Raw genomic sequence first — 27,929 nt, forward strand, 5'->3', positions numbered from 1 at the left:
AGTTATACCTTAAGAGTCTTATAGCGCGCTAAGAGACAACGTTATCGGGAAACGCAGACCAAAATATTTTTGTCATGGGACACTCCCAAAATAAACGATTAGCTAATAGTCTCAGGAGATTTTTTACAAAATATTTTTTTTTTACAAAAAAAGAAAAGAAAAAACACAAATATCTTCCACGTTCACTTTAAAACGCCGCACAACAAGTGATTCTTTCCAGAATGAGGTGTTGGCTTCAAAACTGTACTTGCTTCGGACATTACCAATCAGTGAACAGATTCAAATGAACAACTGGCACTATGGCAAGCCGTTTTAACTTTTATTCATTTCAAGGAAACGAATTCTTGATATCAACAATTCAATTTTTACTAGTTAAAATGACAGTTATTGATATCAGGAATTAGATTTCCACTAGTAGCAATGCTAATTCTTGATATCCACAATTACATTTTCACTAGTTAAAATGCTAATTCTTTATATCAACAATTTAATTTCAACTAGTAAAAACTATAATTCTTGATATCTGTAATTGTATTTTCACTAGTGAAATGTCACCATATGGCTGCTATTCTAAATCCATTGTTGATATCAAGAATTGATTTCTTGTTGAAATTCCAATTTCACATATCAGAAATACAATTCATACTAGTAAAAACCTTTATTTTTGATATCAAGAATTAAACTGTCACTTATGAATTGCTACTAGTAACAATGTTAATTTTTGATATCAATAATTCAATTTTCACTAGTGACAATGTTAATATCTGATATCATGAATAAGAAAGCCATTAGATATCTGAAGTAATATTGATATCAGAAATACATTTTCAGATATCAAAAATGAAAAATTTTACTAGTACCAATTCAATTGTTGATATCAAGAATAGACATTTCAACTAGTGACAATTGAATTATTGATATCAGTAATTCACATTTTTACTAGTAACAATGTAATTATTGATATCAAAAATTATATTTCCACTAGTAAGAAATATTTTTTTGATATCAACAATTGATCTTGAATGGCAGCCTATGGTGACATTTAGTGAAAATATAATTACAGATATCAACAATTAAATTGTTGATATCAACAATTACATTTTTGATATCAAGAATTCAATTGCTGATATCAAGAATTCAGTTGTTGATATCAACTAGTAAATTGTTGATATCAAAAATGTAATTCTTGATATCAACAATTCATATCCTTTTTTTTACAGTCTATGGTCTGCGCACACGTCACACAGCAGGAAGCGCGCGCGCCCTCAGATCACTTGGACGTGGCTGTGTTACAAGCTCACATCTCTTTAGAAATTTTTTACCAAACTGCTCAATTCATGTGGATTATTTTTATGATCTTTTTATGAACTTTTTGAAGCATCAAAATGGTAGTTGTGTAGCTGTCAATAGAGGGACAGAAAGATCTCAGATGTGTTTAACAGGGATATAGGCCTACAGATAATTAACAAACAAAATTTTTTAGCAAAAATTATGGAATCCATCTTATTAATAGGCACAGCTGAAAGTGAAACATACTGCACATACAATAAAAAAAGTTAAATTACATAAAATGCCGCGTTTTTCTCGTTCCCATGAACTGCCGTAGCCAAGGCGACATCTAGTGTGTATATATCTATGCAGTCTGCGCACACGTCACACAGTAGGACGCGCGCGCGCCCTCAGATCACTTGGACGTGGCTGTGTTACAAGAGGTAAAAACGATATAAATACTGTTCGTTTTCTCACACAAACCGCTCGTTTCGTGTCTTAGGCCATCAATGTGTATTTACGATGGGGAATTGTTTAATTTGGACGATGGGGAATTGTTTAATTTGGACTCTGTGCATGCTCTTTGAGACAGTGACCATAGACCTGCATGATAGGACTGACAGACAAGAACGGTTTGACCTAAAAATATCAAAATTGACACTACTGCAGAAAAAAAGACACCTACATCTTGGATGCACTTGAGGTAAGCTAAAACATACCAAAATTTAATTTCAAAGTGAACTATCCCTTTAGGGCCTTTTTATAATGTGACATACTGTCTTTCCACGCGATTCTAAAGACCTCTAAATTAGTTTGCTACAGTGCTATGTTGCTTGGGGCTGAAGACTTGCATGGAGTTTCAGGGAGAGATGGAAATTCTTCCTCCACCAGTATAAATTCATCCAGATCAGTGTCTTGATTAAGATAATCATGCAAGTTGTCAGTAGTCAGGTCACTGGAAGGGATCTTCATAAAAGTTTCGGCCACCTGCGTGCTGCTGCTAGTTTTGCTAGCAGTGTTAGCATTTACGCTTTGGTTGGACTTTCCAGGCTTCTTTCCAGCACTTTTCCTTTTTTCAGATCCACCCATTGTTGTGTCCGACGAATCACTGAGTTATCTTTCAAAGTCTTCTTTGCAACAATGTTACAAGTCATTTTAAGTATTTGGGAATGCAGAGCTGATCAAAACATGTGCAATCAAGGAGCCATCTTGGAACCTCCCCAAAATTCTTATTTTCCCATGTGTTGTCTTGATTTTTTAATTTAATGCATTACATAGATTCAATTTTCATCATGCGTGGAGGCTGAAATCAATAAAACATTCCGTTGGTTCCAGTTCCATTCCAAAATGAAACTTAAAATTAACATATTGCTGACATAATTTAAAACATAGTATACTCACATGGAGTAAGGGAGTATTCATTCTGTGACGTCTCAGAGCCTCGTCCTGAATAAGATGAAATAAAACCAGAATAAAAAGTCACAATCACAAAACTGTATACCTCGAAAGAGCCTCTTCTAAAGGAACATGATGTTTGGTTTCATTTTCTAATTGAGCATCAAACGTAATGAACTGGACCGTAACATTTACCAGCAGCACGTCTCTTCCTCCATATGATGAGTGCAGTTATGAGAACAGCCACACACATTAACACCAACACACTGATAACTACAGACAGACTGGAGGATCCTCCTAAATCATATTTATCTGTATCTGAAATCGTAGTGAATAAAAAACAAAAAACAGGAAAATAAATACAAAAGCCGATGATATGTAGTAGTTTTTTTTTTTAACTAAATCTGTGTAGTTGTTGATATCAAAAAAGGCATTTAGTTTGCTTGCTTGCTGGTTTGGGCATTTGTATTTACCAAATATGATGTCCAGTTTGTTGTCCAGATTGAGATGCTTTATTGTACAGTTGTAATTATGTCCTTCACGTAGTTCTTCATCGCTGATCACTAAACGCTTCCTCATCTGGTAAGTTCCGTCTCCGTTGGGCAGAATCTGTCCTCCTGTGATCTGGTCATCATCCACAGGCTGATCATCTCTGAACAGGGTCAGGTTAATGTGACGGGGGTAAAAACCAGTGGCCAGACAGCTGATCTGAAGCCCTTGAGAGTCTGGGAGTTTCTTCCTCATGAGTCTGACTCTGGGTTTCACTACAGAGAATAATGAGAAGTGTTAAACTGTTGCATCGGTTATTTATTTATGGTTCTCATGTTTCATTACACATTCAGAGGCACGCATTTTCTGTCAGTACTGCTGTCCGGGTCATATTTGTTAATCATACTTTTTTTTCTATCTTAATTATACTGAAGGTAAAGGGATAGTTTGGCCAAAAATGATATTAAACCCATGATTTACTCACTTTATAAATGAAAATAACTGGCTTCCGCAACGGTCAACGCGTGTTCACGGGAGATGGAGGCCGACGTAGGAAACGTAGGAACCGTCGTGACATAGAACGAACGAACGTTCTACGTCCTACGCCGGCCTCCATCTCCCGTGAACACGCGTCGACCGTTGCGGAAGCCAGTTATTTTCATTTATAAAGTTTTAAATATGTATAATTTTACGACAAAACCGCACGGATTACCCTCAGAAGGCCTTCGTTTATCCCCCTGGAGCCGGATGGATTACTTTTGTGAAGGATGCATGCACATTTTTGGGACTTGAAGGAGGTGGACCCCATAACTTGACATTATAACCACTGAAAGATCTAAGACATTTTCTAAAATAACTGAAAATGTGTTCGTCTGAAAAATGATTGACATATGCATCACGAACGGCTTGAGGGTGAGTAAATCATGGGTTTAATATAATTTTTGGCCGAACTATCCCTTTAATCAGGTTGATTCTCTCACCTTTTCTCATCACATGGTTCTTTTCCAAATGCAGGTACCTTCGCAAAACTTTAATGCAAATAGGATGATAAACATTTCCATATAAATACTTTATATGACGCTGTATTTCTTGGTCCCATGATATAACCCATGGCTTTTTCATATGGATATCGTTTTGTTCCAGGTCATGGGTGAACTCCTCCATACATTGTCCATCAAAAGCATCGCAGAAATGAAGTGGACCTGGTTTATCATCATTCAACAGTTCACATCCAGCAAGTCTCTGATGGACATGTACACCTTCAAATCAAAGAAAAAGGTTTTTTTGTTGTTGTTTTTTTCTCACTCACTGACACTGACACAATATAAAATGTAGTAAACTGAAAATGAATATTTTTATGATCACCCTTTTACGGTCTTACATCAAAAGTTTTAATAAAATAATTAAAACGCATAGTAGCTACATTCAGAGGTGTAAAGGCCAGGTTCAGAAAGTAAAAGTCCTCCTCGGTATTTTGTTCCAATCACCTGGATTTGCTAATTAGCACAGTTTTTCAGCCAGGAGATAGAACTAATTAGTGAAATCAGCTGGATGGGTTCATGAGTGGAATAAACATATGGCAGGACTTTTACTTTCTGACCCCTGGACTTTGTGACCTCTGGCCACAGTACATCTGTTATTAAATGAGGTATGTGTTAATGCTGATAATGTAGGCTTTAGTTCTCACCATCTGTGAGATTAAGGTGTTTCTTAACATAAAAATCCCTACTTTTCATGCCATCATACATGGCTTGAAATACAACACCAGCATCCCTTTGCTCTTCATTATAGTATTTCAAATTATTGTGAGAACGATAGACAGGTTTCCATGTGGTTGAGTCATAATATCCTATTTGCAGATCATCCAACATCAGCACAGCACTGAACTCAGGAAATGGTGTCTGTCCAACTATATATGTTGCCAAAGCCACCAGTGAGTGAGAACCTGTTTACACAAGGATGAGAAATATTAGTACAGATTAGTCAAATTAGACCATAACATATGACTATCCATTCCAGTCCAGACTTATCTTCCTCTGGGCTCTGGCATTATAAATGAATATTGTGGAACAAATTTTATCTTTAAGATGTGTGTGACCTCCCCTCACTGTCACTCTGTGTGACTGTATGACTGCTGACCTTTTCTTGCAAGAAAAGAAACCTCATAGTAAATTACAACAATATACTGTATACATGTGATAAATATTACATTATAAATTGCTAAGTTAATTAGAAAGGTTGTCATCCACAATAAAATAATCAAGCAGTAAGGTTCCTCTGTTAAGAACCTTGTACTGAACCATGTACTTGATGCGGAACAGTGAAACAGAGAAGCAAAAATAGGCAGGATGAATCAAGAGATTGAGAGAAAAGATTTGGATGGTTATTGCAGCATTTTCAACCATACTGATAAAGGATGAAAGAATATAAACAGTATTGACAGGCATTGAGTTTATAAATATACAGTGAGGAAAATAAGTATTTGAACACCCTGCTATTTTGCAAGTTCTCCCACTTAGAAATCATGGAGGGGTCTGAAATTGTCATCGTAGGTGCATGTCCACTGTGAGAGACATAATCAAAAAAAAAAAAAATCCAGAAATCACAATGTATGATTTTTTAACTATTTATTTGTATGATACAGCTGCAAATAATTATTTGAACACCTGAGAAAATCAATGTTAAAGGGTAACTAAACCCTAAACCAACTTTTTTTAGTTAATGATCTGTAAGAATGGGGTTTTATTAGTGCTGTTCATTGATTCGAGTAACTTTTTTGACATTTGGGTATAAAGTGTTTTAAGTTTACAATATATGGTGTAAAAACGTCTGAGTGCTGCCCTCTTAAGGTTGAACGGTGGCTACTGCAGTTGAATTTTCCTATTGGATGTTGCGGTGGCAAGTGACGTAAGCGGTGGCAGGTGACGTAAGCAGGTTCCAGCTCACCACGCCCCTGGTACGAGCTAGCGTAGATTTATCTGTATTGTACAGTGGGCAGGAGGGTACTTAGGTACTTAGTGTTGCTGGTTGCAACAGCACTGCTGGACTGCATAGCTTTCCAGCAGACTTGGAAATTAGGCGCCAGTGTTTGCATGCACTTGGCCTGGAAGACCGTGAGTGTGAAACCTGCATTTTACGCGGGATTGCTTCTCCAACGCAATAGAGGTGGAAATGGGCTTCTCCACACAGCTCGCGCTGAAAAGCGACGCAGTGACAAACACTGCTCCTCCTGCATGGACTCCACCACCGCAGCGGCGTCTTGATGTGAGTGATCATATATATTTTAATCACAATTTATGGTTAGGCTAAAGTTAATCCTCTGGGGTCGACAAACGCGTCGGCGCATTTTTCTGGATTTTTTTCACATAGCGGCAAAATATGAAAATGCCTATAGAGAGCGCGCGCTATTGACATCAACTCGATAAAACTCATCAGATGCATGTACTTTAAGTCGTCTTGCGACCCTGTGAGCAAACTCTCCATTTTAGAGAGTCTGACAGCAGGTCTCAGGTGCACGCCCCCCCGCTCACGGTTCGTCCCCTCTATCTCCGCTGGGGTCTGCCCACTTTTCTAGCATTTTTCAAATATTGCCAGTGGGTGGAGTCAGGCTCTGACCAGGGGTTTAGTTACCCTTTAATATTTGGTACAGTAGCCTTTGTTTGCAATTACAGAGGTCAAACAAGCAATGACAGGTTTCCTGTAGTTTTTCACCAGGTTGCACACACTGCAGGAGGGATTTTGGCCCACTCCTCCACACAGATCTTCTCTAGATCAGTCAGGTTTCTGGGCTGTCGCTGAGAAACACTGAGTTTGAGCTCCCTCCAAAGATTCTCTATTGGGTTTAGGTCTGGAGACTGGCTTGGCCACGCCAGAACCTTGATATGCTTCTTACAGAGCCACTCCTTGGTTATCCTGGCTGTGTGCTTCGGGTCATTGTCATGTTGGAAGACCCAGCCTCGACCCATCTTCAATGCTCTAACTGAGGGAAGGAGGTTGTTCCCCAAAATCTGGCAATACATGGCCCCGGTCATCCTCTCCTTAATACAGTGCAGTCGCCCTGTCCCATGTGCAGAAAAACACCCCCAAAGCATGATGCTACCACCCCCATGCTTCACAGTAGGGATGGTGTTCTTGGGATGGTACTCATCATTCTTCTTCCTCCAAACACGTTATTGGAATTATGACCAAAAAGTTCTATTTTGGTCTCATCTGACCACATGACTTTCTCCCATGACTCCTCTGGATCATCCAAATGGTCATTGGCAAACTTAAGACGGGCCTTGACATGTGCTGGTTTAAGCAGGGGAACCTTCCGTGCCATGCATGGTTTCAAACCATGACGTCTTAGTGTATTACCAACAGTAAACTTGGAAATGGTGGTCCCAGCTCTTTTCAGGTCATTGACCAGCTCCTCCCGTGTAGTTCTGGGCTGATTTCTCACCTTTCTTAGGGTCATTGAGACCCCACGAGGTGAGATCTTGCATGGAGCCCCAGTCCGAGGGAGATTGACAGTCATGTTTAGCTTCTTCCATTTTCTAATGATTGCTCCAACAGTGGACCTTTTTTCACCAAGCTGCTTGGCAATTTCCCCGTAGCCCTTTCCAGCCTTGTGGAGGTGTACAATTTTGTCTCTAGTGTCTTTGGACAGCTCTTTGGTCTTGGCCATGTTAGTAGTTGGATTCTTACTGATTGTATGGGGTGGACAGGTGTCTTTATGCAGCTAACGACCTCAAACAGGTGCATCTAATTTAGGATAATAAATGGAGTGGAGGTGGACATTTTAAAGGCAGACTAACAGGTCTTTGAGGGTCAGAATTCTAGCTGATAGACAGGTGTTCAAATACTTATTTGCAGCTGTATCATACAAATAAATAGTTAAAAAATCATATATTGTGATTTCTGGATTTTTTTTTTTTTAGATTATGTCTCTCACAGTGGACATGCACCTACGATGACAATTTCAGACCCCTCCATGATTTCCAAGTGGGAGAACTTGCAAAATAGCAGGGTGTTCAAATACTTATTTTCCTCACTGTATAGGAGCCATGTAATTGGAAAGTCATGTGATTAACTGATAATGGGAGTGTCATTAATTAAGTGGGGTTAAAACACCTGTTGTGTGAGTGTGTTCACATGGAACGAATGGGGTGAGTGTTGGAGCACATATTTTGTTGACCGTGCAAACCTATACAAAATAAAACAACATGCAAGCTTCAAGGATAAACATGTCACAGAAGTTATTCCTGCACTAAGCTTCTTAGCGGTTTTTGGATTGTTTTTGGATTGTTTTTATGTGCCGACAGTGCCGCTACAAGTTAGTCAACAAAATTGTTTATTCGTGAACGCGAACGCGAACGCGTCGACTTTGGATTCAAGGAAGAGGCCCTCATGCTTTGACTGGACGGAAAGAAAGCGCAGCGCTGAATGATGGAGATTCGCCCTGCTATCGCTTGTTTTAATCAGAAGGATTATTGCACATTGGACTTTCAAAGCAACAGGACCGACATCTTTGGATATGTTTGCTGCTAACAATCATTGCACAATTGGATGTTCAAAGCAACAGGACCGACGTCTTCGGATAGGTTTGATGCTGTTGAACCGGTAGGACATTGGTTTGTTACGTCTTTGCTTGTGTTCGCGGAATGATTTGAAATGGTTTTGCAATTTGTTTACGATTGAGTCACATCAATAAACACACATGTTGGTGTGTTTAGTTAATCATTGTTTAGATTGCTGGGCTTTTGTGAATCTGTTGGAGTTGTGAGACATAGCCAATGATATGCGTTGTTTTGGATTGTGTTTGCTTGTTGTGGAAAGCATCTAATAAAAGTGTGCCGTATTTAGACGCGCTGAGGTGTGCGTGCTTCAATCATGAGTGAGATTGAAACGGGTGCGGATGTTGAACCTGAACAGGACAAATGCAAAAGAAAAGTTCAACTCACAGCAAAGGCTTTGGCTTATAAACTTGAGCAACTTCAGAACGGAAAAGAAATGTAAATGTGATTTAAAAGTTCTATACCAGCCATCAAAGAACTCATGCTGAAAAATGAGAACATTTCACCTGTACAGTCTGAACTTGAAACTTTGGTGCAAACTTTTAAACAGACAGTCAAGCTTCATGATTCAGTGATCCCATTACTGCCTAGTGATGAACAAATCAAACAAAATGAGTGGTTCTCAAGCATTTATAAACACAGTGATGCATTTATAAAAGAGACAAAGCAATGGATAAATGGAATTGAGATGTCAAGTGATGATAACTAGGATCAACAGTCGAAAACAGTTGACTGCCCTTCGAATGATTCAAAACAACAGAATATGTCTCAAATTTCCATGCATAATCAAGATGATATAAACCCAAGTGACAGTGTTTCTAATGTTGGAAGTAAAGGATCAAGTCAACGTAGCTCTGCCACAAGACGTTCAACTACATAACTACTTCAGCCCACATTAATGCAGAGGCTGATATTGCAGCTTTGCAGCTTTGTTGGTATACGTCAAAATTTAATGAAGGAAAAACATGCAATTGAAGAAAAGGAACACAATTTAAGGAAACAGAAAGAGGATTTTGAGTTGTGAATGGAGATCGCTACAACTATGGCTAAAGTGAAAGTGCTTAAAGGGGCATTCCACCCATTTGAACATTGTTTTTTATTTAAAGTGGGTCATATATGTAGTCGAAATGTAAAATAAATTTTGAATTTGGTGCCTTCGTGACCGAGGAAAGACAAAAAATAACTTCAGGACGCATTTGTATTAAAGACAACAATTCCCACAATGCACCACATTGCACAGCTCCGCAAGCCACTCCCACTAATCCAGAAAGCGCAAATCACTCTTCCGTCTACAAGGCTAGCTACCACCAGAGCTTGAAATTCATTTCACATTCACACAAAATGTCTAGTTAGTTGGCGAACTCATTAGTGCATTACTCCTCGTTTGTATTTCTTTCGAAAAGGTGAATTATTGCATGGTACCTGGATGTTCAGTCAGAACATATGCGGTGCGAAACTAGGATAGTTCTCAACACAAACGTCCGTGTCCTCGTCTGATTCAGAGATTTCGTCCAGGAGAAATTGTCATCGTTGAAATTCTTTGCCGCAGACGGACTCTATCTCTGTGTTCGTAGCGGTTCGTAGTTGCATAGTGAGATCACCGGCGCCACCAGTCCGCCCTAACTCGAGCCAGTCCGGGCTCCTCGTCCGCGGCAGGCAGGTCTTCTGCCTCGGCTGCTCTTCGCTATAATGCGGCTTGTAAAGGTAGCCACAAATACCTGATTCAAGCATCAGACTTCCGAAATCCTCTTCTTCTATATCATATTGAGCACTCTCCTCCGCTATTGTCATTACTTTACATCTGTCTCCACAGAGCCTGTTAGCTTAGCTTCAAACAAGATGGAGGATATTGCTTCCAGTTTCAGAGAGTAAAGTCCCACCCACTGATCTGTAATAGGTCTGTAGCGTGAGCGGGTCCCGCCCCCTGGGAAAGATGAGGAACTAGTGCTTGTAGTCTCAACAGAAATCCCCCCCTTTTACACTTCCTCCTACAATGACGCAAAATGACGATTTCTGCGTCATTGTAGGAGGAAGTGTAAGAGGTAAATAACGGATTTCTCCCGTCTCAGGGGAAAATGAGAGAGTGTTGCACGACCATTCAATAGTATGACTGGGTTTCTAACGATGCAAAGCTTAATGCAAATGGGTGGAGTGTCTCTTTAAAGGTTCTACATTTACATTTACATTTACATTTAGTTATTTAGCAGACGCTTTTGTCCAAAGCGACGTACAAATTAGGACTAAATTAAGAGAGTCGTCGTGAAGAGTGCTCAAAATACAAAGTTCAGGCATTATTCAGAGTAGCATAAGCCCGATAAGCGAGGATTTAAAGGAGAAAGGAAAGGGGGTTTTTTTGTAATTTTTTTTTTATGAGGTTAAGTGTTCACTGAAGAGATGGGTTTTGGGAATGTGGGAATGAGAATGTTCTAGAAAGTGATTTTGTGGCTCTCTGTGATGGAACCACGAGACGTCGCTCATTGACCGATCGTAGGCTTCTGGTAGGGATGTAGGCTCGTAGGAGTGATTGAGTGAAAGTAGGAGGGAGCTGAGCCTGTGAGCCTGAGCCTGTTCTAGTGTGCATTGTTTTAAAATTGATGTGACTCATCGGTCTGATGAAATGAATTCCTACTTTGATAGAGGACAACAGGCAACAGATACACTCAACGCTGATGCAAATTCATTTACTTCTAGAGCTGAGATGCAACAAATTGTTTCTTCTAAGGATGGTGGCAATGCGGGTGCCAAGGCAAACAAGGGGAATGTTTCTCAGACAATTTATTCCCAGAACATCTCAAAGTTAAGTAAAACAACTCCGAGTGGTTACGTGAATGCCGGTCCAGGAAACACCGATCAAGTTCTCCATATTATGGATAAACAAAATGAAATCACATCTTTACTGATTCAACAACAGTGTTTGTCATCTTTGCCTAAAAGGGAAATTCAAGTGTTTGATGGAAACCCTCTGCAATATCATGCCTTTATGAAATCCTTTGAAAGCGGTGTGGAGCGTAAAACTGAAAGCCCCAGCGATCGCTTACTTTCTTGAACAGTATACCAGGGGACATCCAACAGAGATTATAAAAAGTTGCCAGCATATGCCTGCCGACCGTGGGTATTTAAGGCCAAAGGTTTACTACAAGAGCAACCTTAGTTAAATTAGCATGATAAGTATTTTATATACTTATAAAGAACTGAATGGTTTTTCAACTTTTGTGTGAAATATACAACATTATTAGGAAACCCCTGTTTCTCACTGTTACCTCAGGAATGTGGAGGAGCACACACACACACACGCACGCATGCACGCGGCTCCTTTACTGCTGACACGCGCATATCAAAACATATATGTTTTGAGACGGTGCTTTGAGAGACTCATTGCAATTTTTTTATTTCAACTTTTGGTGTGTGGTTTTAGTAAGATCTTTATTTTATAATCATTTATATTCTTTTAAAGAACAGAATGTTTTTCAACGTTTGTGTGAGAAACTTCCACAGTTTTTTCAACCTTAGTTAAATTAGCATGAGAACAGTATGTTTTTTTTTTTCAACTTTAGTTTAATTGGCATGATAATTATTTTAAAGGATAGAATTTTTTTTGTATGACATTGTTTAATCACAGCACGTTTCAGATGTCAGAGCTCAAAAGGGTGGGAGGGGAATCCCGTGACACACACACACGCACACGCACACACACACACACAGAGAATGGTTTTTCAACACTTGTGTGAGATAAACTTCCACAGTTTTTTCCTTATCAGTTTTCACAGTACAGCCTGGATACGCTCAGGAATATGAAGGGAGGGGGGTCCTGTGACACCAACTTCAAAAGGCTTCAAAAACACACACTAACTGTCATACCATGAATTATTATTATTATTATTATTATTATTATAACAACTTCAAACGATTAACACTTTCTGTCAATATCAAAAGTCTTCAAAAACAATACTTTGTCAATATCAAGGGCTAGGAGAGGACAACCTGTCAATCAAAAGTCAAACCCCTTTGATCTCCTTTGATCCCTTTGATCCTATGCCAAAAGGGGCGGGGCACCTGTCAATCAATCATAGGGACGGGGCACCTGTCAATCAATCATTTTTTGACAGGTGGTCCGTTGTAATCACTAGTGTCTTGCAAGATATGTGCAGGAAGAAACTAGGCTGGGATGAAATTATTCCTGCTTCAAATGCTCAGGAGTGGATCAAGTGGTTAGATGGATTGCGTGCAGTTTCAAAATCGATAGATGCTTCAAACCAATGGGGTTCGGAGAGGTGAGCACAGCACAATTACACCACTTTTCCGGCGCAAGTGAAGACGGTTATGGAGTAGTTTCTTCTCTGCTTTTGCATAATGTTGATTCACAAGCACACGTCGCCTTTGTAATGGGGAAATCTAGAGAAGCTCCTTTGAAGCTAGTGTCTATCCCTCGAATGGAACTTACTGCTGCAACACTGGCAAGTCGAATGGACTCATTGTGGAGATTAGAACTGTGCATGGACTATCAAGACTCTGTCTTCTGGACCGACAGTACTTCTGTACTGAAATATATCAAAAATGAAGTCTCTAGGTACCAAACTTTTGTTGCCAACAGGGTTTCGGAAATCCTTAAGGTGTCTCAATCATCACAATGGCGGTATGTGAACACTGCAATAAATCCAGCAGATATAGCTTCTAGAGGGTTGAGAGTGAAATCATTCCTGAAGAACAAGAATTGGGTGTTTGGACCTCAGTTTTTTCTTTTACCTGAACAGGAGTGGCCAGTTAATCCTATTGACCTGGGGGAATGTTCACCAGATGATCCAGAGATAAAAGGAAGTGTCAGTCAATGCTGTGTACAATGTACAAGTACAAAGAATATGGATGTTACAACATACTTCATTCAGTATTTCTCCTCTTGGACCCTTTTAAAGAGGTCAGTGGCTTGGAACCTCAGATTCAAGCAATTACCCTTCAATCTAAGTCAGAAGAGAAAATCACTGAGTATGTCTTTAACACAATCTTGCATGGACGAAAAACAACAAACGCAACATTTAAAAGAGGAAATGGAGAAAATCAAGGCACAGTGTGGCAGAAGTGAGCTTTCTGTGGTAGAGCTAACGAAAGCTGAATTAGAGGTAATTCGTTACTGCTAAAGAAAAAGATACTTTGATGAACTTGCAAAAGGGAAAAAATGTGAAAAAGAACAGTCACATTTATAAGCTCAATCCTATCCTTGAAGATGGTGTTTTAAGAGTTGGCGGACGTTTAAATTGGATGGTTATGCCTGAAGCGACAAAACATCCCGCTATACTTACTAAGGATTTTCACATCTCAGACATCATTCTTAAACATATACATCAAGAGGTGGGTCATGGTGGTCGAAACTATATGCTATCAAGGTTGCATCAGAGGTACTGGGTACCTGGTGCCAGTGTAGCCATAAGGAAGATATTGTCCAAGTGTGTGATCTGCAAGCGTTTGCAAGCAGCTCCAGGGCATCAACAGATGGCAAACCTACCTCTGAACAGAGTTTCTCCAGATAAACCTCCATTTACGTATGTCGGAGTTGACTGTTTTGGACCCTTTGAAATTAAGAGCAGAAGAAGTATTGTGAAGAGATATGAGGTTATGTTCACATGCCTAGCCATTCGTGCTATTCATATCGAAGTGGTACAATCATTGGATACTGATTCCTTTATTAATGCACTGTGACGGAATGCAAGTTAGGACAAGCTGTTGAATGCTGGAACCAATCTCAGATCAACAGCATGCTCCTGCAGAAGGGGATAAAGTGGATTTTTGACAAAGGAGTACTTGTCTCAATTGCAAGAGCGGCAAAAATGGTCAACTCCATCTCGCAACTTCGTTCCAGGTGATATCGTACTTCTGGTTGATGACTCAGCACCACGTATGTGAAAAAGGGCATGGTCATTTTATATTTATGTTGTTATTATAGTTTTACATTGTTCCATTCAAGTGTTGAGTTTGCCGAGTGGGCGGGGTTTGAATCAGAAGTCTCGCGAGTTCTGTAAAAATGACGCGAGATCGCATATTCGCGGCAATGGAGGAAAGAGTGAAGAAATGTGGCGCGAGTTATTATTGTGAGCAAACGAGACGAGTTAAGGTGCATCAGAAGGCCATAAAATTATAGATCAATAATATAGCTGGTGAGCAGTTTGGTATTTCATATGTGATGGGCGGCTGATGTTGTGTGATCGCTCCTGAGGTTGTTGGATTTCTGTGGTGAATACTCGCGTGTGCGTCTTTGCAGACTGTAAGTGATTATCTTACATTTATTTTGTCTAATAATCATTGTTTGATATTCTGTTTAATGCATCAATAATATATTTATTCAGTTATAAAAGAACAGTTGCTATATTATACCTGTATCACAAGTTTGTGATGCCTCTCACGTTCAATCACGTGAAGTGATAATGACGCAGCATTTTATTGTAAGAGTTGTAGCAGAAACTAATTGAGTTTGTTTATTTTATTATAGAACCACACATACACGTTCATCTACATTTTGTCCAGCTGACCTGTCACACAAACCCAACACACACACACTGAACATCGCAGCAATTAACCCTTTCGTCTGAGGATCGACTTCTGATGACATCTGCACCCTTCTTCCATTAAGTGGACTTCCTCTGGCATACTTGGGACTTCTTAAAACTGAGTACACTTACTTATTACCACCACTTCGTTGCTCTCTCTGAATATAATTGTATCTTTTGAATATAACCACATTGTTTTATTGTTTGTTTATTTTACGTAGGCCTACGCTGTTTATTGTGATATTTACATTTTGTTGACATTGTGAGAAAATGAATATCAATCAATCAATACAGTGAGTGAATTTGATCTTTGACTCTGGTTTCTTTGCTCCTCTCCTAGTTACTGGACATTAATTGTGTATTAATACTCTAAGGTGATTTAGAACCGTAATAGCATCAGTGCATTCTACAGCCTTCAAAACATTTTATGGTCCTTCGAGCCGGATCTATAACCACCTTAGCGATGATGTCCAGAACTAGTGAGGAAGCTATAGAGCCAGAGGTTGTACGTCCTCGTAGAGAAACAAGACGACCAACACATTTGCGTGACTATGAGGTTAGTTATCCTCAGAAACAGCTAGCATTTGCAGATGAGCAGTCTGATATGCTTAGTTTTATGCGTGAAATGAGGGAGGAAAACAGGCGAATGAGGCAGGACATGCAACGCATATCTGATATGATTGTTAACTCTCCTGTGTTAGCTTCCCAGGTTTCATTGTCTGAGCAACGGCTTACGAATGAAGGAGCTGTGGTGTCATCTACACCAAAGTCTACTAGTATGCAGGAGTCATTTCAGGGTGATGGAAACTCTGGTCAGACAGAACATACTCCTTTGGTGCCACATAGAGATGAATCCCTCCTTACAGTTCGCAGTTGTGAGCGAGATCTCATTGAGGAGCTTACAGACAGTCTAAAGAGAACAGGCAGGCTTAGTGATAGTCCGCCTAATTCAGGTATGTCGACCCCTTCGTATAATGATCCACATAGTAGTAAGAATGATTCGCCACGGTATGATCATCATTATGAAGCTGATGTTCCACAGCGCCCACCTCGTTTGTCTGATACCCGTCAGCAATGTGCAGATGACCCACCAATGTTGCGGTCCAGTATGCGGTCTCATGATGTTTTTTATCAACCAGCAACGGACCCTTATCATTGCCGCTTAAGTGACAGAGAGCGTCTGTATAACGATACCCCTATGGATCGTCTTGATCATTCTCCAATCGATTGGAGGCAAGAGTACAGTCGCGATCATGGCCGGTTACGTACAGATTACCGTTCTCGCCATTCTCTTGGACAATCTGAGATTCATCGTCCGGAGCATCCACCCCCAATGCAATATCGAGGGCCAACTCCTACAATCCCTCATTTCGTTCGGGATGATCCTCGAGAATTTGCTCGTCTTAAGCTTGCATTAAACAACGTTCTTCCTGAAGACGCTTCTGAGTCTTTTAAGTTCCAAATACTTATGGACCACCTTAAGCTGGAAGATGCTTTACTTGTCGCCGACTCGTATAGTCACAGTCGCACTCCATTCAGTGACACTATGAGAGCGCTCACTGATATGTATGGGCAGCCACATCAATTGGCACTGCAAAGGATCACTAATCTGATGGATGGGCCCAATATCAGGAGCGGGGATGTGAAGTCTTTCAAGGCATTTGCCCTTCGTGTCCGAGCACTGGTTGGAATGTTAAACCAGTTAGGTAGCACAGGTTGGACTGAACTGAAATGTGGCTCTCATGTTTCTCGTCTCTTAGCCAAGTTGCCGTACGACCTAAGAGCTAACTTCAAGAGATTCATTAACCCCATTCAGACACCTATTCCAACGCTGATTGATTTCGCAGACTGGCTGGAATATGAGGTTCGTGTGCAGGTAGAAGGAACACAGTATGGGTCCTATCCTGATCAAGTGAAACACAGCGTTCACAAAGACAAGCGAACTGGCTTTGTGCCCCGTAAGCTGACTACTGTTCTACATGGAAGAGAGCAGAAAGTAGGATTGGTAGAGCTTCCCAAGACTGAATACATGGACTCAGAAAGACCACAGGAGAAGCCGAAAAAGTATTGTCCGTTCTGTGATACAATTCATCACTACATGAATCAGTGGATTAGAACGGGACGTAGATGTTGGCGTTGTGGACGAGGGCATTCTTCATCTAAATGCACGTTAAAGGCGAAGTGCAAGCGGTGTGAACGGAGGCATCTTGATGTTCTTCATGAAGTCAATGCCAACGCCGATGGGATGAGTAAAGGTAATAACCCAACCTCGGAGAAAAGCACAGTAAGCCCTGCTTCTCAGACCCTGTACTTGGATCGGCCTACGAGTGGCAAGCAAGTGTTACTGAAGTTAAGCCGAGTAATCATTCGGAATGGTGATAGGTCACTAGAAACCTATGCTGTGCTAGACGACGGATCTGAGCGTACTATCTTGTTGAATGAAGCTGCTCGACGTCTAGACCTTCAAGGTGAAATTGAGGATTTGGCTTTGCGCACAGTGAGACAGGATGTTCATACCATTCATGGCAGATCTGTATCTTTCTCCATAGCACCTGTTTCACACCCTGACAAATCCTACCCGGTCAAGGGTGCGTTCACCGCAAAAGAGCTAGCCCTAGTTCGGCATACTTACCCCATCTCCGACTTGCAAAGAAGATATCGTCATCTCCGTGACTTACCTTTGCATGACATCCACGAAGCGCAGCCCTTGGTACTTATCGGCTCGGATTACCCTCATTTGATAACCCCCGTGGAGCCAGTGAGATTGGGTCCTCCTGGAGGTCCAGCGGCGGTTCATACCATGCTTGGCTGGACATTGCAAGGTCCCTCAAGTCTTATTAAGCCTCACTTGCAGCCTCAAGAATGTTTATTCATTTCTTGTGTTTCTCCTGAAGCTGAGCTATTCCGTCAAGTTGAAAAACTTTGGCAGCTGGATACCCTTCCTTATCAATCTGAGAAAGTAGTCAGTCGATCACGACAAGATGCAGAAGCTATCCGTCTCCTAGAGGAGAAAACCATCAGGATCAATGTGAATGGTGTCAAAAGGTACGCCACTCCTCTACTCTGGAAAGCGTCTCCTCCACCTCTGAATGCACCCAAAGAGGCAGTCATGGCCCTGTTACGTAGCACAGAGCGGAAACTAGCCAGAGACCCTAGTATGGCTGCGTCTTACGAATCAGAGATTCAGAAACTGTTGCAAGCGGGTTATGTCACCCCATTGACATCTGCAGAATGTGATCTGAGTTCCAAGGCGTGGTACATACCACATCATATGGTTCATCACAATGCGAAGAACCGTATTGTCTTCAATTGTTCTTTTGAGTATCAGGGTCAGTCTCTCAATGACCATCTTTTCCCCGGTCCGACTTTAAGTGCCAGCTTGTTGGGCGTTCTCCTCCGCTTTCGAGAACATTCTGTGGCCATCTGCAGTGACGTGAAGGGTATGTTCCATCAGATCCGTCTCCTTGACGAAGATAAACCCTTCCTCCGCTTTTTGTGGCGTCATGGAAAGATATCTGAACCGGCCATCGTGTATCAGTGGCAAGTTCTGCCATTTGGAACAGCCTGTAGCCCTTGTTGTGCTACCTACGCACTTCAGTCCCATGCAAAGGTGGATCTCGAAGCTACTGATGAAGTACGTCAAACGGTGGAGCGTAGCTTCTATGTTGACAATTGTCTCAAGTGTGTCTCTACTGAAGCTCAAGCTCTACAGCTGGTAAACCGATTGCAGTGTCATCTTATGGACGGTGGATTTGAATTGAGGCAATGGGCCAGTAACATCCCCAAGGTTATTCACCACCTTCCTGCTGAGTTGAAGTCGAAGAGTGGTGAGATTCAGCTCAGTCAAGAAATGGCCAACCCGCAGGAGAATGCCCTTGGATTGATATGGCAATGTAGACCAGACACATTGGTATACAAACCTTACCAGAGGGAGGATGGTGAAATTACGATGCGGAGCATCTATCGCACTTTAGCCAAGCTGTACGACCCCCTTGGATATCTCATTCCGTATACCACAAGAGCCAAGATTGTCGTGCAGTTGTTGTGGGAGAAGAAACGAGAATGGGATGATCCTAATCTACCATCCGGCTTACTAGACATTTGGCATCAGTGGGAGAGCGAGCTTCCACAATTGTCTCAGATCCACCTGCCAAGATGCTACAGTTCCAGTCTTCAGTATCCTATCAAGAGCCGCAGTGTTCACGTGTTTTGTGATGCGTCTGAAAAGGCGTACGGCTCTGTAGCCTACTTGTGTTCTGAAGATGATCAGGGCAACACGCAGGTTGCCTTCATGGCGGCAAGGTCACGAGTCGCTCCGAGGAAACAGATCTCCATTGCTCGTTTAGAGCTTTGCGCTGCATTGACAGGAGCGCAGCTAGGAGACGTCCTGAAGAAAGAGCTAACTCTAGATATCTCCAGATTCGTCTATTGGTCTGACTCGACTACAGTTCTTGCTTGGCTACAGTCTGATTCGTGCAGATACCGAGTGTTCGTAGGAGTCCGAGTCACAGAAATTCAAGAGTTGTCTGACCCTGGAGCTTGGCGTTATGTCGATTCTGCAGCCAATCCTGCGGATGATATAACGCGAGGGTTGTCATTGGCTCAGCTAGCTGAAGAAACACGATGGAAACAAGGACCAGCTTTCTTGATGCAGTCTAGCAGCTATTGGCCTAAGGCACCAGAAAGAAAGGCCCCCGAAGAAGTTCAGGAACTTAAGAAATCTGTGTTTTGCGGTTCGTTGACTGAACATAAGTTGCAAGTTGAACCTGATCCCAGTCAATTTAGTAGCTATACTGAGTTACTAGAGGCTACAGCGCGAGTCCTTCATGGGGCGGCTGGCAACACAGATTCACCGAGTGCAGATGCGTTTCAGAAGGCAGAATTGTCTATCCTTAGACAGTGTCAGATGCAAGACTTTCCTGACGAGTTTGCCTTACTCAAGGGAGGGAAAGACATTTCTGCACAGAGCCGACTTCTTAAGCTTGCTCCTGAGTATGACAAAGAGCTAGACTTGATTAGAGTAGGAGGACGACTTCGTAGGTGTCATGGATTGAGTGATGCAGTTCTACACCCTATCGTTCTGTCTCAGAATCATCCTGTGGTAAAGCTTCTAATCAAGCATTACGATGAACAATTGTGCCACCCTGGAGCCGGCAGGGTGTATGCCGAGCTGCGGCGTACGTTTTGGATTTTGCGGGGAAGAGAGGCGATTCGAAGACACCAGCACCACTGTCTTGAGTGTAACAAGTGGAGAGGCAAGCCAATGATTCCTAGAATGTCAGACTTACCCCCATCAAGTCTGCGATTGTGTAAACCTCCTTTTTACTCCACTGGCGTAGATTGTTTTGGACCACTGATAGTGAAGGTGGGCCGCCGCACTGAGAAAAGGTGGGGTATCGTATACAAGTGCCTCACTACTCGAGCCGTACATCTTGACCTATTGGATCACATGGATGGAGATTCATTCCTGCTGTCACTCAGGCGTTTCATTGCCCGAAGAGGGAAACCCTATGAGCTTCTCTCGGATCAGGGAACAAATTTCCGAGGGGGATGTAAAGAGCTGGAGGACACCTTCTCTCAGATTCAGCCCAGTATCAGAGACCAGTTGGCCAAACAACAAATCAGATTCCGGTTCAATCCACCAAGTGCACCTCATTTCGGCGGCTCGTGGGAAAGAGAAGTGAGGTCTGTAAAGACAGCTTTGAGAACCACCTTAGGCGCACAGACAGTTACCGAGGAGGTATCGAGAACCATCCTGATCGAGGTTGAGAGCATCCTTAATTCTAGACCCTTGGGTTATGTCTCTAGCGACATTGCAGATCCAGACCCAGTAACGCCAAATTCCTTGCTGATGGGGCGGCCTGACTCCTCCTTGCCTCAAGTTGTCTATTCAGACCAAGCGGCAACATTCTGATCTGAAAAATGAAGCCTACCCGGAAGTGCGAAAAACTGCAATACATCGAAAATCCGCTAGGGGCAGGTCCCAAAAGGGAGCAAAAGTCCATAGCCCCCATGTTAAAATGTCCGTTTTCACAGCATAAATTCATGTTTTTACAGGTTGGTCCCATGGACTTTTATTGTATTTTTCGATAGGTTCCGAGTGCCTGACAACTGTGAGGGGGGTGAATTTTTTTCTAACTCGTTAGTTTAGATCATATTTAGTTATAAAATATATGACAATAAGGGCGTGGTTAACTTTGATTGACAGCTTGATTGACAGCTGACAAGGCAGCGCCACGGAGAATGACAACAAGAAGCGCCATTTTTTAATACAGTTGATATATAATACTACTGTTTCTGTATCATGAAATGTAGTTTTAAGAGTTTTTCAGGCGAGAATGTAGTTGTTTAAAGCTCAAATCTGTGGTTTATTTAAAGATTTATGAAAATTTTATCCAGTTGATCCAGCGATGACCGGGCGCTCGGCGCGATGTACCCCGCCTGGAGCAGTCTTTCATCGGCTTGACGTTCTGAGGTTTGCCGCCAATGCCGCGGACTCTGGCGTCTCTGTAGTGGTTAAACATGAGATATAATTCATCTTGTGTATATCTAACGGGCGATTTTTGGTCTCGTGAATCTATATTTTTTTCCCAGGGCAATCGTTTTGGCTGAGGGGAAGTTTCATAATTTTATAAGCTATTTAACTTTACCGATGTATGGTTAGACTCGCGCTGACTTTGTATGTTTGACTGAATTGTTTGCTTTATTTGTATAGCTTCTTATACCTTTTACTTATACTTTTAAAATGGCTAACATTGATAAAACTGAAATTTAACAAAAAGAGACCGGGTTGAGTTTTTGTCATTTTAAATTTTAATACAACGAAGATGATATGTAATGTTGTTTACTGCAAAATCTGTTGTTTAGTACAAATGCACATATTGCCTGGACCATAGAATGTTTAATATTTTTATATTATATTTAAAATGAAAAGAGGCAGGTTTGTGTTTTATATATTTTTTTCATAAATAGGCAAACGTTATGTGCAGTTGAATATAATCAGTATGCGTTGCCTGAACCACATTTGTGTGGCTATAATGTTTAAGATTTCTTTAAATGAAAACGAAAAGAGTTAGTATGGTGTTTTATAACATATTTCGTTGCCTAAAATATACACAGATGACCGGAGTAGCACAGTGAGCTGAGTGACGTGCGCTGCGTTAGAAGGTGGGCGGGGTTAGGATTTCCCAAGATTTTCCAAGATGGCGCCGCCCATACCCCCCATAAACGGCTTCAAACCCGTTCTTCAGAAAGTCTATGGGTGACGTCACAGACGCTTTGTCCATATTTTTTACAGTCTATGATTCAGACCCAGAATTACTCAGTAGGAAAAGATGGAGACATAGTCAGGTTCTGAGTGATCATTTTTGGAAGCATTTTATTCATGACTTCTTACCCACATTACAGTCAAGACAGAAATGGCACAGAGAGAAAGAGAATATTGCAGTTGGTACTGTAGTACTCATTGTTGACGAGCAGATTCCAAGAGCGCTCTGGAGAGTTGGTACTGTCTCTTCTGTCATTCCTAGTTCAGATGGGAGAGTCAGAACAGCAGTGGTCAAAGTGAAAGATCAAACGTACACAAGACCAGTAACTAAGTTGATTGAATTGCCAATATTACCCCTAGACTCAGAGAGTTCCTCATAGACCCTACTAATGGCAAATTTGTATACCAAATTTGGGGGCGGCTGTGAAAAAGGGCATGGTCATTTTATATTTATGTTGTTATTATAGTTTTACATTGTTCCATTCAAGTGTTGAGTTTGCCGAGTGGGCGGGGTTTGAATCAGAAGTCTCGCGAGTTCTGTAAAAATGACGCGAGATCGCATATTCGCGGCAATGGAGGAAAGAGTGAAGAAATGTGGCGCGAGTTATTATTGTGAGCAAACGAGACGAGTTAAGGTGCATCAGAAGGCCATAAAATTATAGATCAATAATATAGCTGGTGAGCAGTTTGGTATTTCATATGTGATGGGCGGCTGATGTTGTGTGATCGCTCCTGAGGTTGTTGGATTTCTGTGGTGAATACTCGCGTGTGCGTCTTTGCAGACTGTAAGTGATTATCTTACATTTATTTTGTCTAATAATCATTGTTTGATATTCTGTTTAATGCATCAATAATATATTTATTCAGTTATAAAAGAACAGTTGCTATATTATACCTGTATCACAAGTTTGTGATGCCTCTCACGTTCAATCACGTGAAGTGATAATGACGCAGCATTTTATTGTAAGAGTTGTAGCAGAAACTAATTGAGTTTGTTTATTTTATTATAGAACCACACATACACGTTCATCTACATTTTGTCCAGCTGACCTGTCACACAAACCCAACACACACACACTGAACATCGCAGCAATTAACCCTTTCGTCTGAGGATCGACTTCTGATGACATCTGCACCCTTCTTCCATTAAGTGGACTTCCTCTGGCATACTTGGGACTTCTTAAAACTGAGTACACTTACTTATTACCACCACTTCGTTGCTCTCTCTGAATATAATTGTATCTTTTGAATATAACCACATTGTTTTATTGTTTGTTTATTTTACGTAGGCCTACGCTGTTTATTGTGATATTTACATTTTGTTGACATTGTGAGAAAATGAATATCAATCAATCAATACAGTGAGTGAATTTGATCTTTGACTCTGGTTTCTTTGCTCCTCTCCTAGTTACTGGACATTAATTGTGTATTAATACTCTAAGGTGATTTAGAACCGTAATAGCATCAGTGCATTCTACAGCCTTCAAAACAACGTAATTCATGGATAACTGGAAAATTGATTCAGACATTTCCAGATAATCAAGGCTTTGTTCGTCAAGTGCGACTTAAGACCAAGACAAACTGTTTGATTAGACCAGTGACAAAAATCTGCCTTTTGCAAGAGGTGGATATTTGACATTTTTCCTTGAAAGGGAATTTCTTTTTAACACAGACATGGACTTATTACACGTTTCACATTGACACACCACATATTTCTCACTTCACATCTACTGACACTGTGTTATGGACTTTACAAGTACTGAAGAATTGATGTATTGTAAATGTGCAAACATTTATGATTGTTGTAAAGTGTGTGTGTGTTTGTGTGTGTGTGTGTATGTATGCGCATGTATGTTTTTTTTTGTTTTTTTTGTTTTGTTTTTTGAGATCTTGTATTTATAAATGTCTCCTATGTGTATTTAATATAATTATTGATCTATAATAATTAGGGGCTGGTATGTAGGAGCCATGTAATTGGAAAGTCATGTGACCAACTGATAATGGGAGTGTCATTAATTAAGTGGGGGTTAAAACACCTGTTGTGTGTTTGTGTTCACATGGAAGAATGGGGTGAGTGCTGGAGCACATATTTTGTTGACCGTGCAAACCTATACAAAATAAAACAACATGCAAGCTTCAAGGATAAACGTGTCACAGAAGTTATTCCTGCACTAAGCTCCTTAGCGGTTTTTGGATTGTTTTTATGTGCCGCTACACATACGTATGTATATATATATATATATATATATATATATATATATATATATATAATATATATATATATATATATATATATATATATATATATATATATATATATACATTGCTCAAAAAAATAAAGGGAACACTTGTTAATCAGAGAATAGCATCAAGTCAGTTAAACTCCTGGGATATTGATCTGGTCAGTTAAGTAACAGAGGGGGTTGGTAATCAGTTTCAGCTGCTTTAGTGTTAATGAAATTAACAGCAGGTGCACTAGATGGGCAACAGTAAGACAACCCCCAAAACAGGAATGGTTTTACAGGTGGAGGCCACTGACATTTTTTCCCTACTCATCTTTTCGGACTGTTTTTCACCAGTTTTGCATTTGGCTAGGGTCAGTGTCACTACTGGTAGCATGAGGCGATACCTGGACCCTACAGAGGTTGCGCAGGCAGTCCAGCTCCTTCAGGATGGCTCATCAATACGTGCCATTGCCAGAAGGTTTGCTGTGTCTCCCAGCACAGTCTCAAGAGCATGGAGGACATTCCAGGAAGACAGACAGCTACTCTAGGAGAGCTGTACAGGGCCCTAGAAGGTCCTTAACCCATCAGCAGGACCGGTATCTGCTCCTTTGTGCGAGGAGGAACATGATGAGCACTGCCAGAGCCCTACAAAATGACCTCCAGCAGGCCACTGGTGTGAATGTCTCTGACCAAACAATCAGAAACAGACTTCATGAGGGTGGCCTGAGGGCCCGACGTCCTCTAGTGGGCCCTGTGCTCACTGCCCAGCACCAGGGAGCTCGATTGGCATTTCCCATTGAACACCAGAATTGGCAGGTCCGCCACTGGTGCCCTGTGGTTTTCACAAATGAGAGCAGGTTCACCCTGAGCACGTGACAGACAGGAAAGGGTCTGGAGAAGCCGTGGAGAATGTTATGCTGCTTGTAACATCGTTCAGCATGACCAGTTTGGTGGTGGGTCAGTGATGGTCTGGGGAGGCATATCCATGGAGGGACGCACAGACCTCTGCAGGCTAGACAATGGCACCCTGACTGCCATTAGGTATCGGGATGAAATTCTTGGATCCATTGTCAGACCCTATGCTGGTGCAGTGGGTCCTGGGTTCCTCCTGGTGCACAACAATGCCCAGCCTCATGTGGTGAGAGCATGCAGGCAGTTCCTGGAGGATGAAGGAATGATACCATTGAAGGGCCACCACGCTCACCTGACCTACATCCAATAGAACACCTCTGGGACATTGTGTTTCGGTCCATCTGACATCACCTGGTTGCACCTCAGACTGTCCAGGAGCTCAGTGATGTGCTGGTCCAGATCTGGGAGGAAATACCCCAGGACACCATCCATCGTCTCATTAGGAGCATGCCCCGACGTTGTCAGGCATGCATACAAGCACGTGGGGGCCATACAAACTACTGAGTACCATTTTGAGTTGCTGCAATGAAATTTCAGCAAAATTGACAAGCCTGCTGCATCATTTTTTCACTTAGATTTCCAGGGTGTCTTTGAATTCAATCCTCTGTAGGTTGATCATTTTCATTTCCATCAAACGATGTGGCATCCTTTCGTTCATAACACATTACCCAGTCCATATTAGTTTAGATATCCAGCATGATATTTTTCCCCATTGAGATCTGATGTGTTTTCAAAGTGTTCCTTTAATTTTTTTGAGCAGTGTATATATATCACACACACACACACACACACACACACACACACACACACACACACACACACACACACACACACACACACACACACGCAGCAGACACACACAAGCAGCAGACGGCCATTGTGCAATTTTACAATTAACATATGAATAGATAATTTCACATGTATTAACGATTGTTTACATAGGCCTATGTCACAAAAAGAAAAAAGATATTCAAAATCTGAAAAACTGTCCCAACATTCCCAGACAAAATATGAAAATTGCAACATTAAAGGGATTGGTCACCCAAAATTAAACTCTTTATATTTACTCACCCTCCAAACTTGTATGACTTTCAAAAAAAGAAACATCTGACTGTGGTTTTTAACTATAAATAATAAATTACAATAAAATGATACAACAAATGATAAATTGCCATCCTACTGTAAACAACTGTTAGGTGGCTAAACATCACAATTATGATACCAAGCACCCTCATGTTTGTGCATGTCATTGGTTGCCAACTTCAGAAAAGGAAAATGCGGGACAATCCTGGATCTTTATAGGAAAATGAGGGATACTCAAAATTTGTTCTGAATCACACAGTAGGCTATACGTCATTTCAGTGTCTGCATGTTAAGACATAAACACATTTGTATTGCTTACCTATTTATGTACAATTTAATTCTAAAACGAATTTTAATGTCATACATAAAATTGTCACATTACAAACAAACCATCGTTCAAAATAACATAATTTATCTAAAATAGAAAGCTTTTTTAAGATTATACACTAGGCCTACAGTTCAAAAGTTTGGGGTTAGTAAGAATGTTTTTTTTTTTTTTTTTTTTTTTTTTTTTTTTTTTAAAGAAAGTAGGCTAATTGCCTACTTTTATTCAGCAAGGATGCATTAAATTAATCAAATACATTTATAATGTCTATTAATGTCGTTCATGGATTCATGAACAATAATCACATGGTTTGCATTCGCCAAAAATGATTTGCCGAAATCAAAACGTGGACAGTGAAAGGGAATACCGTTAGCGCGCGGCTTGAAGCGGAAGCGACCGGACGGATTTGTCCCAAAAAAAGATAAAAAAAGAAGCTGTGATAGGATGATGACAGGTGATAGGAGCATTAAATTAACTTACCTGCATTGACAACTGTCAAGCATGACAGCAGATACGCAAGCTTGAGCATTCTTTAAATTATTGAATCCAGGTGTTATGGATCATCTCTGTAAAAAATGATTGCACGCGCTTGTCCCTTCTTAACACGATAAGTCGATGCAAATAGTTCAGACAAACAGGTGTAGTGTAGCCTACTTCTACAGTGTTATTTGACAAACGTCTATTGTATCGTCAACAATGATCGTCTATTGAAGCTGTTAGTGAAATGTTCTTCCCCACGACGTGTTCTCTTTCGTTTTCTTTTTGACTTTCACTTCTGTCTGGGACGGGTGTGGCCCGTGTAGGTCAGTCGTTTTTTGATTCATTCGTTTTCCAAAAAAAAAAAAACGAAAAACAAGAATTCAGCTTGATTTT

General features: G+C 41.0%; 1 protein-coding gene across 2 annotated transcripts; it reads right to left on the reverse strand.

Annotated features, from left to right (window-relative positions):
• Window positions 1-143: 143 nt before the first annotated feature.
• LOC307165086 (DLA class I histocompatibility antigen, A9/A9 alpha chain-like) lies at window positions 144-27,837 on the reverse strand. Of its 2 annotated transcripts, XM_079882387.1 has the most exons (7): window positions 27,537-27,837; window positions 4,841-5,098; window positions 4,134-4,412; window positions 3,138-3,428; window positions 2,860-2,982; window positions 2,671-2,715; window positions 144-2,572 (listed from the first exon to the last, which is right to left on the reverse strand). In XM_079882387.1, exons 1-7 carry the CDS (start codon window positions 27,583-27,585, stop codon window positions 2,550-2,552), a joined length of 1,068 nt encoding a protein of 355 aa, XP_079738513.1. In that variant the 5' UTR covers window positions 27,586-27,837; the 3' UTR covers window positions 144-2,549. The 2 variants fall into 2 exon arrangements, with proteins under 2 accessions (XP_079738513.1, XP_079738514.1); XM_079882388.1 differs by lacking the exon at window positions 2,860-2,982 and having other exon boundaries at window positions 1,964-2,572; window positions 27,537-27,833.
• Between the last annotated feature and the right edge of the window lie 92 nt (window positions 27,838-27,929).

The sequence above is a fragment of the Squalius cephalus genome (genome assembly GCF_949319135.1).
Source record: "Squalius cephalus genome assembly, chromosome: 9".
NCBI lineage: Eukaryota > Metazoa > Chordata > Actinopteri > Cypriniformes > Leuciscidae > Squalius > Squalius cephalus.

Bases quoted from the DNA above. Each gene is read 5' to 3' on its own strand.
- LOC307165086 (XM_079882387.1), bottom strand. From the start codon at position 27,585: ATGCTCAAGCTTGCGTATCTGCTGTCATGCTTGACAGTTGTCAATGCA. The intron at 3,429-4,133 runs GTGAGAGAATCA...TATTCTCTGTAG, and splicing joins GAACCATGTGATGAGAAAAG to TGAAACCCAGAGTCAGACTC. The intron at 2,716-2,859 runs GTAAATGTTACG...CATCTTATTCAG, and splicing joins GAGGAAGAGACGTGCTGCTG to GACGAGGCTCTGAGACGTCA.